The 11,022-nt window shown below is 43.6% G+C and overlaps 1 protein-coding gene across 2 annotated transcripts in view; it reads right to left on the reverse strand.

The window, feature by feature from the left end:
- Positions 1-812: 812 nt before the first annotated feature.
- CCR3 (C-C motif chemokine receptor 3) overlaps positions 813-11,022 on the reverse strand; it is a 16,449-nt gene continuing 6,239 nt past the window's right edge. The window contains exons 2-3 of one of the 2 annotated variants that reach the window (XR_002122605.1): positions 4,806-6,206; positions 813-879 (exon numbers count right to left, since the gene is read on the reverse strand). Coding sequence is in view for 1 of the 2 variants with exons in the window: in XM_019631092.1 (XP_019486637.1) it covers positions 5,111-6,206 (1,096 nt within the window). In the remaining variant the exon portion in view is untranslated. Of the gene's footprint in view, positions 880-4,708; positions 6,207-11,022 lie in introns of those variants that run through there. The other variant, XM_019631092.1, reaches the window with a different exon arrangement.

The raw sequence follows: 11,022 nt of genomic DNA on the forward strand, positions 1-11,022 counted from the left end.
AGACATCCCTGGGAATAGTCAACATAACCTCTGTGATTTATTAATTTAAAAAATGCATTTTCCCTTGGCGACAGCTTCCCCTTCTGTTGTCTGGGCAGCCCACTCTACACACATTTGCTCATGGCGCCCCACAGACAAGCTCCATCCAGGCACTCTTATTGGGCAAGACAGAATCCCTCTAGTCAGCTCTCTCTCAATCTTTGCCCAAATCAACTCTGAACGTATACATCTATCTCAAAGTAGTGGCAGTTTTTCTCTCCTTCACCCTCAAAACAGCTGGCCAGCCTTCTTGTCTTGTGAATTCCTGGGTGAGTCAGATCCCAATGCACCATGCTCTTTAACCATTGTGACGTATGTCCAGCTTATATGACAGCTATACCATTGGTCCCATTGGCATTCGAGATGAGAGACAAGCACACTCTACGCCTTCCTTCCTTCCCAACCAGAGTAGGTGGCACCAGCAGCCCTCGTCAAAGGCATACCTCCCTAAGTGCCATCCATCCAATCTCTTTGTCCCCAAACATAGGTGAGGGGTCTCAAGAGTCTTCACACCTGTTTTTACAGTTGCTTTGCAAATTCCGCATACAGTCTACTCTGGAATAAGACCTATGGGATCCTGCTGCTTCAATGAAGACCTCCAATTTGCTATCTGGGACATGCTGTTACTGAGCAGCGCGAGTCTACGTCGCAATGTAACCCTATTTAGTTTGTCTTGAACTGCATCCAGGGTCAAGGTAGAACTCCTCTGGGGGTTTCCGCAGCTTCTCTCTGGACCTCCTGTCCAGAGCTTTCCCCCTCCCAGCCTGGCCTCCCTCACGATGGCACGCCTGTCACAGCCCCAGATCCTGGTGGGCACGGATCATCAGGGTCAGGAAACTTCTGTAAAGGACAAAAGAGTAAATGTTTTCGGATTTATGGGCCGTACAGCCTCTGCCACCATGACTCAACTCTGTAGTGGTGCAAAAGCCACGACGGACAATTCATGAGCAAATGCGCTTGGCTGTGTCCCAGTGAGACTGTGTTCACAGCACAAGTGGTGGGTGGATTTGGCCCGTGGGTCACAGTTCACTGACCCCTGGATTAAATCAGTGACTAGAGAAAGAGGAATGGTGGCCCTAACTATACTGAGAATTACCTGGGGGCAGAAATGGAAGAAAACCCCAGTGAAGTCACTGAAAACCCATAGGCTGTGAAGGATAAGAACCTGCTTTGTTCAGAAGATGTGAAGGCCTTGGAATTTTAGCTCTGGGATTTGAAGAAAACCTCCAAAATTCAGTCTGGGAACGCATCGTCTTTTTAAAAATAGCCGAGTGTGATGTTCAACAGAAAGGAGGAGGAGCAGGGAAGTCCACCCGGAGGCGTGTTGGTGATCACCGGCCATTGTCAAGGTCACTATGGATTCACCCACAGCAAGCTGTCTGATGTGCCCTGTTGGGCCACTATGCCTTCCAACAAATTGACCCACCTGCCCGGACACCATTCTCACTTCCACCTTTTGCTCCATGAAAACATTGTTCACAAACCAGTTCAAATATGTGGGAGATGCTTTAGCCCTCAAGCCTTAACCGAGTGTGCCCAGCTTCCAACACCCAATATCTGCATTTTGTTACCTGAGAGCTTTCCCCAAACTAGGCTGGCCTTTGCCCGGGCCAGGCAGGCCTGCGGTGCTTGGGTCTTACGTGCCCCAGGAGCAGCCATCAGCCAGTGACTGACAGGAGTGGGAGGTAACTCCCAGCTCCCTAACCCCTGGAATGGGGACTGAGGGGTGTGGCTTCCACTGTTTCTCAGTTTTCTAGCAGTTTTGAGCTCCAGGCGCTCCCAGTGGAAGGCAGCTTGGTAATATACCCTTTGCGGGCATCTTCCTTTTCCTGCTGTACTTCCCTCCCCACTCCCTGCTGGAGAGTCCTGTCCTTCCCAAATAAACTCTTTGCTCTCACATGCTTACTCGGATACTGCTCTTGGGGAAACGAACCTAAGCAGAGGGTCACTTGCTCTGTGTCCTTTCTGCAGTGTCTCCATTCTGCTTCCTGCAGCAGGGTCTCTTAGGCACCCAACACGTTCCCTTACAGTCATTTGAGTCAGGGTAGGTCTCTTCCCCTGAACAGTGAGCGAGTTTCCTAGAAATGAGTCTTGTTCCTCTTTGCATCACTGGCAATTTCGCTAGCCTGTCACACAGTGTTCACGTCACGTGCATGCTGATTGCAGGAAGCTTATTGTGTAGGTAGAACAGAGATAAGGAAGTGAGTTCAAAGGGGCTGGTGCTGCACCACTAACCATATGTAGTAGCCACTAGTCACACATGGCTATTTAAATTAAAATTGCATAGAAATTTAAAATTCAGTTTCTCAGCCACACAAGCCACATTTCAAGTGCTCATAGCTGCATACACTGGTGGTGACCATCCTGGACAATGTGGGTATAGAGCATTTCTATTGTCATACACAGAGCTGAGCTGGGGAGGAAAATAGAGTTCCCTGAATTCATGACTTGGTGATGGGCAGTGTTGTGTGGGTCACCAAGCTCCTCAAAGCTTTCAGGAATCAAGGGGTAAGAACAAGCCCCTATATCCTGCACTGTGGTTACCTAAGAGCAGACACTACTTCACCATGCAAGAGAGAACCAATGATGTACAGTTAAGGTTTTAAATAATTGCTTTATTTACATTTTGGCTGAACCACAAAAAAAGGAAGAAAGAAAAAGCACTTCAAAGTTTCCAAATTGAGATTCGTGAAGTGTGGTTTAATGTTCTAAAGTTCACGTCCTGTGCTGTGCAAGTAGGGTTGGGTTAGGAGCATTTGGACAGGCGTGCAGGTGAGGAACGTCAGGGCCGCTCACCAGCAGTTGAGGCTGGATGGACGGGATGGCCAAGTGCATGCATATCCCTTCTCCTGGCATTTGATTCGGAGATGAAATGTTTGGGAACTGGAATGTGTTCTAGCCTTAAAGTAGAAACTTCTCTCATTTGGGTTGAAGTTAGGCATTGGCAATTTTTTAAGACATGATTTGAACTGGCAGTGGAGGGCAAGATGAGTGTCCAATTCAATCTGCTGATGAGTTCCCTGAGGGCAAGGCCCACGGTGTGCTAATGTTGTTTGCACAAGGTTTAGCTGAGAGGTGCTCAGCAAAGGTTTACTGAATGAATAAATGAATGATAAGTGACCAGAGGAATGAATGAACATGTAAAACTTGGGTACACCTGAATGAACAAAGGAAAATGCACTTGGCCTCACAGCCAATGGGAGGTGATGTGTAATCATCCACCACGCTGCCCCTCCTCTTTTAAAATCTATTTTGTAGACTTTGAGCTTCCAGCTCCTAAAAATTTAGCAAGAATCAGAGTCTGTTTGGGCTACAAGGGGGCTTAGAGATGATTTAACCAGGTTGTAGAGTTTATTCACGGCAGAGTGCTTATAATGTCCTTATAGCTCGTAGGATGGGTACCGTATCTGAATAGCTAACTACTCTTTTATTTTTATTTTTTGTATAATTCTAAAGTTTTGTTTATTTTTTGAATAGGTGACATGCTCCCAATCCAAAAGGCACAAAAGCATATTCAGAGAAAGGTCACCCTCCCCCTCCTTTTCTCCATCCATATCCATCCATATAGACAACAATTGTTGCTGCTTTCTTTTGTACCCTTTCAGAGATGGTCAGTGCATCTAAGCACAATAAAAAATGCGTGTGTGGATGTCTTTTTTTTTTCTTTACATGTGATACACCTTGTTTTGTCCTTTGATTTTTTTTTCAATCAACCATATTTAGCTCCTGGTGCTTTGACTCTTCACGCTGTCTTGGCCAAATTCTTCTCTGGGTGCCCCTGGCACACGTCTCTTACCAGCTGTTGATTATTCCTTGTCTTCACACTTGCACTTGTCTCCTAACTTCCCTCCCTGCGTGGTTCTGGGGTCCCCACTCCATCCTCTATGTGTTACCAGCTTTATCTTCCTAAGGCACCATCTTGATTGTTTTCCTCCCCTGCTTGAAACCCTTCACTAAAAAGACCTTCCCTACAAAGCCTGAGATACTTTGCCTGAAATTCATGGCCCACCCCCAGCCCACCCACCCCACCCCACCATCCACACACGTTCATGCCCTTTCCTGTCACATTTGTGTTGGGCATTTTATTGGCTTAAGGTGCCTCCCCAAATCCTCTCCCTTTCCCATCCTGCTCAAAAGCTACTTCCTCCATGAAGTCTTCCTTGGGTACCAGCTGGATATAGTCTCTTCCTTCCTGGCCCAGGCATAGCATTGAGTGTGTCCCTCTTTGCACTGGCATTATTTGTTTCTGTCTTACAACCCCAACTACAATGGATGGAAGCTTTCGTGGAGGCAAGGATTGTGTTTATCTTACACATTTTTGCATCCTTCACTTAACCAAAAGCAATGTTTGTGCATTCTGCCTGTATCACCTCACACACAGTTGTTGGATGCACAGTGAGCGTGGCATTGAAAAGGACAAATGTCTCCACATTTTAAGGCTAAGAAGTTTCTATCAGCAGGGATTTTATTCTTATACTGAAAAGACCAAATTGCTCTTCTTCTATTGAGTCACTCATGGGAAATGTGGTGTTCCGTGTGACTAGGAAATCAATTAACTGTTAAGAATATTCAGAACAGATATGACATGCCATTATGTTGCTTGACAGTATATAGCCATAAATTTTTTTAAAAAGAGCTTTTTCATCAAATAAGCAAAGAGTTAGGCACATGAAGAAATAATGTAATTGATTTATTATATTTTGTGAAATGTTTCATCTATGTCCATAGCTGGCTGAAGTTAAGATTTAAAATATAAAAAGTTTTACCTGTTTGTGGTTGCACATAGGAACTAACAGTCAGATGCATTAAAGTGTAAGTAACTCTTCAGAGAATCAAGCAAAGCTCTGCTTTTCGGGATTGACGATAAGTAAAGTACCCAGCTGTTGACCTCTGGTAATGACTTTGGGGTGCATAGATATACCGCCACCATCATGTATATATTGTAATGTCTTCAAGAGCTTCAGTGTGGCACTGGAAGTTCAAAGAACTTGGGTAGAGGTCAAGGTAATTGGCTTAATGTATTTGCTTCATCTGCTCAGTGCATTTCTCTAAGGAATTTTCTGCACCTGACCTAAAATACAGCTGAGAGCTCCTGCTCCCCTGTGGATCGGGACACAGAGTTGGCTCTTTCCAGTTTCTCACTGGGAAGGAATGGAATATATTTGCCCAGGGGCAGGATCATGTGCCAGTGGAAAAAGTGGTGGAGGTGCTCCCGGAACCTCTCTCCAACAAAGGCGTAGATCACAGGATTGACACAGCAGTGCGTGTAGGCGATCACCTCCGTCACCAGCATGGCCACGTCCAGCTGTTTGCTCCGCTCACAGTCAGCCTCAAAGAAGATCGTTTGATAAGCGGAGAGAAGGAGAACCAGGTTGTAAGGTCCCCAGAAAATGAAAAAGACCACCATGATGACAAAAATGAGCCGAATGGCCTTATACTTTTTTCTACTGGGGCATCTGACCAGCGTTTTAATGATTCCGGCATAGCAGACAGCCATAATGAGCAGAGGCAGAACGAGACCCAAGACATTCATTCTCACAGCATAGAAACGCTTCCAGGTGTCTTCTTCATCCTCTGGATAAAGTGGACTGCAGAGAACCTGTTCAGAATCCTCTTGGAACCTATGGAAGATAAATTCGGGGAGGGCAGCCAGCCCTGCCAGGGCCCAGGTGAAGACACTGCTTATGATCCCAATGGTGACAGTCCGGGCCCGCAGCGCGAACACAGCGTGGACAATGGCCAGGTACCTGTCGATGGTCAGCAGGATGATGAAAAAGATCTCACTGTACAAGCCTATGTAATACAGCCCCGAGAGCAACTTACACATGCGATGGCCAAACACCCACTCATTCCACCTGATATAGTGAATCCAGAAGGGGAGGGTGACTAGAAACAGCAAGTCAGAAATCGCCAAATTGAGCAGGTAGATGTTGGTCATAATGCGCAGGCGCCTGTATTTTTTGAGGATCACCACCACCAGCACATTGCCCAGGAGACCAACTCCAAACACCAGGGCATACAGTGGCGGCAGCAACTGGGTCCCCAGCTCCTGCACATTGACTTTTTCACACGGCATTGTGAGCTCATAATCGTAGGGGGTGGTCCAGAAGACTTCTTCCTCAGTCTGGGGCCCGTCTATTGGGGTTGCCATTTTTCTTGTCTCTGTGCTAGAAGAAGAAAAAACAGCCACACAATTAGGCACGATCACTCCTTGTGAATCCCAGTTGATTTATTCATTTACTCAACAAAACCACGGGTGATAAACAGCCTATACGTTTAAAGGTTCTTCAGCTTATATTTCAAAAGGTATATCAGAGTTACTATGGGGGAGGAATCAGAAATGAAAGATAGGAAGTTTTGAAAGTCAGTATGGTCAATATGGTCATTTAATCTATGACAAAGGAGGCAAGAACATACAGTGGGGTAAAGACAGTCTATTGAACAAATGGTGTTGGGAAAACTGGACAGATACATGTAAAAAAAATGAAACTGGACCACTTTCTCACCATATACAAGAATAAACTCAAAATGGATTAAAGTCCTAAATGTAAGACCTGAAACCATAAAACTCCTAGAAGAAAATATAGGCAGTAAACTCTGTGACATTGCTCTTAGTGGTATTTTTTCTGATCTATCTCCTCTGGCAAGGGAAGCAAAAGAAAAAATAAATAAATGGAATAGATCAAACTAAAAAGTTTTTGCACAGTGAAGGAAACCATCAACAAAATGAAGACAGCCTACTACTGAATGAGAGATGTTCACCAATGATACATCGTGTAAGGGGTTAATATCCCAAATTTATAAAGAACTCATACAACTCAACACCAAAAAAACAAACGATCCAATTAACAAATGGGCAGAGGACCCGAATAGACATTTCTCCAAAGAGGACATGCACATGGCCAATAGACATATGAAAAGATGCCCAACATCGCTAATCATCAGAAAAATGAAAATTAAAACTAAAATGAGATATTACCTCACAACTGTCAGGATGGCTATCATCAATAAACCAACAAACAAGTGTTGACGAGGTTGTGGAGAAAAGGGAACACCTGTGCACTGTTGGTGGGATTGCAAATTGGTGCAGCCATTATGGAAAACAGTATGGAGGTTCCTCAAAAAATTAAAAACAGAACTACCTCATGACCTAGCAATTCCACTTCTGGGTATTTATCCAAAGAAATCCAAAACACTAATTTGAAAAGATATATGCACCCCTATGTTCATTGAAGCACTGTTTACAATAGCCAAGATATGGAAGCAACCTAAGTACCCACCAATAGAAAATTGGATAGAGAAGAAGTGGTACATACATACAATGGAATATTACGTGGCCATTAAAAAGAATGAAATCTTACCATTTGCAACAATATGGATGGACCTAGAGGATATTATGCTAAGTGAAATAAGTCGGACTGTGAAAGACAAAAACCATATGATCTCACTTATATGGAGAGTCCAAAGGGCAAAATAAATGAACAAATAAAACAGAAACAGACTCATAGATACAGAGAACAAACTGATGGTTGCCAGATAGGAGTGGTGTTGGGGGGCTGGGTGAAAAGGGTGAAGGGATTAAGAAATACGAATTGGTAGTTATAAAATAGTCACAGGGATGTAAAGTACAGCATAGAGAGTATAGTCACTAACGTTGCAAAAACTATGTATAGTGCCAGGGGTGTGCTAGACTAATCGGGAGGGATCACTGCATATCACTGCAATAATATACTAATATTATTATAATAATTATTATTACTGTAACTTTTAAGGCATGTAGCATTTTATGTTTTATTGCTTATATATGACTTTCAAAATCATCTTACCTATTTAAAAACCAAATGCTTATACTCATAATAGTGATTATTATTATTACAAACAACTACCCTTTTCCATGGCCCCATAACAATGTGCTGTTCATCTTAGCAAGTGAGGAAATTGAATCTTGAAGAAATTTGGCAACTTACCCCAAACCCTCTCACAAGTAAATACTACAAAAGTTCAGGCTAGATCTTTAGCACCTATGTGTATGTCCAATTCTCTCATCGCTACATTGAAATGCAGTAATTTTTAAGTTTAACTGTTGATGACATAGCTATTATCATTATGTATTATAATTAGATTACAATTAGAAGCAGTGTTAACCTAGATTCCTTCCCTTTTCCTGCTCTTGATAACGCTGAGTCAAGCCCGTCATGTGCCAACAGCAGACCCCGTAGAGTTCCTCCTTTATAAGGGGGTTGAGCAGGAGGGGTAAGCCAGTGGGATTTCTTTCTTACTAGAGTTGATTTTTTTTAAGACCAGGATCCCTAGGGCCAGTGCCTGCTTTTGTTAAGATTACGGACTTCATTGGAGAAGAAGGAAAAACAGACACGGAAGGAGTCCCAGGGAGGGCAGTTAATCCCTGTGTGCCTTCCTCGGATGAGTCCTGCTGACTCTCTCCTTTCTATGAGGGAGGGATAAGTGTAAGGACATGAATATTTAAGTCAATGGGTATTTCTCAAGGTGAGTCTTAGAAAGGCAATAATTGGAGCTAATGACACGGAATTGTCTTTGCTCCCTAATAGAATACTGAGTCCCCCAAAGTCAGCCCCTGTCAAGGGGCTGTGTAGTCAAAAGTGAGAAGAGAGATGGAAGACCCAGCAGCCGTGCCTCACCATTCCTCTCACCAGCTGTAGGACTTGGACAAGCCCTTAACTCTGAGCCTCATTTACTCATCTCCAAAATAAGGAACATGGTATCACTCGAGGTTGTAGTGAGGACCAAATGAGACAGTGTATATGAGATCACATTTGAAACTTTAAAACGCTGTAAAATTGGTCAGAAGTAGAAGTGCAAGAAAGACAACGAGAAGCCATTTCATATGAAATTAGGAAAACGTAGGGTCTTTTGAACAGAACTTGTGGATCTATTTCATGGACCTGTCCCAGTACATCACCCACTGGTCAGTGACACACTCAGGTTTTTGCGGTGGGACAAAGAACTGAGGAACATCTTAGTTGTATGATCTTATCAGCATTCTTGGTCCTAATGGTATAATCTACAGCAACTGAGAAAAAACCTCAAAACCCCATCATTTTATCTGTTATGCATTTACAACCACAGAGAGTGTCCCTCTAAACTTTAATGTCTAAGCAAGAAAGGAACAGTTGCTTGCTCTGGAGAGCAAAAGTATAAGTAGCTTCTACTCACCGTTAATTATTTGTATATTCTTTCCTTCTCTCCCATACTGATCTAAAAACAAGTCGATTTTTAAAAAAATTTCCTAAAGTTTTGTTCCACTTGAGGATCGTGCCTTTAACTCATGTGTTACTTCCACAAAACCAACTTGGTTGTATGATAACATTGGAGAATCTTTGGGGGACTGTGAAGTGCAAAGCACGGGCACTCGCAAGCAGCTTCTGGGGTCAGAGATATGAAAACTGACATGGTTTTCATCTATCTATACGGCCCTAATGAAAAGAAATGTTGAAGTTAAATTGTCAAGAGGTTTGAATTCGGCTTTTTAAAATGGCTTTTTACATTTTAGAAAAATAAAACAAACAACACCAACAATAAAGATTACTTGGCAATAAGAAAGATGAACTACTGCCATTTGCTACAACATGGCTGGATCTTGAGATTATCATGCTAAGCGAAATAAGTCAGACAGAAAAAGTCGAGAACCATATGACTTCACTCGTATGTGGGATATAAAACTGAAAGCAACAAGGGAACAGGACAAAAAAACAAAAACTCATAGACACAGACACACAGTTTAGTGGTTACCAAAGCGTAAGCAGGGAGGGGGTGCCCAGGCTTCCTGTTGGTCCTCGATTTATGTGGCTGGGGTCTGCTGAGGTGGGGCGACCTGGTCCCAACCCCGAGCCTTCTGTTGGCATCTGCTGCAGTGGTTTGTAGCGAATGGCCTCCTGATCCACTCATCCTCAGTCTCCCTGGGCATAGTGACCACTCCCAGGTGACAATGTTCCCCCAGCTCAGGCCGGAATGAAGAACCCTCTCTGTCACCGCCACGTCTTCATCAGGGCCCTGGCTCAGGCTGTGCACCTTCTCCCGAACCAGCAGGCACCGGTAGACATGCTGCTCCGTGCCTGTGCCTGGCACAAGCCAGGGCCTCTCAAAAGTGCAAACTAGATCTTTTTTCTGCCCGACCACCTCCTTAATGGCACTGGCCACCCCACATGGGTAAAGAGGTGCCTTGCAGAGAGATATCCTCTTGGGGTTCCCCCAATTTATCAAACAGCCCTCTACATCCCCCAACTCTGGTTAATGCCTGGATAAGGAGCTAGGGACCACAGGGTTGATTGCTTTCTTCATGACCATCACCTCTTTCCTCACATTTCTTGGAGTCAGAAGACGAGGAGCCTCCTCCCCCACATTCTGGTCCGACTAAATATATGCACAACCTCCCTTTTTACTGTGTGATATTTCATGAACACCTCTCCATGTTAACAAGCATAGATTTATACTCACCAGCTTTCAAGTTGAATGAATTTTGCAAAGCTGAATTGAGAATAAGCATCTAGAATGGGAGCTCCTTCTTTAGAAAATATATTTAAGTTTAGAATGCCATTTTAATGATCAAAAAACATTTTTTTTATTGATGACACTCAATGCTGTTAAGGTTGCTACAGAGAACCTGGAGCCCTGCATCACTGCTGATGCTACGTAACTTGGTTCAATATGTTTTAGAAATTTTATACACAAGGATAATAAGAACCACCAAGATACACAGGTCTTTGATTCAGTTGTTCTCGGAAATTTACCCTAAGGGGAAAAAGTTGACCAAACCATAACCTAGTGTGCACAGATTTGTTTGCTGTGGCATCATTTTCATAACAGAAAGAGACGAAGAAATGGGGACAGTCCAAATCTTTGACATATGAAGGATATTCTGAATAAATTGTAGTTCATTTCCACAATAGATTATCATGTGGTTATTAGAACTAGTTTTAGAGACCAGGTAGAATCACAGACAAATGT

Source organism: Hipposideros armiger, unplaced genomic scaffold (genome assembly GCF_001890085.2).
Source record: "Hipposideros armiger isolate ML-2016 unplaced genomic scaffold, ASM189008v1 scaffold_18, whole genome shotgun sequence".
NCBI lineage: Eukaryota > Metazoa > Chordata > Mammalia > Chiroptera > Hipposideridae > Hipposideros > Hipposideros armiger.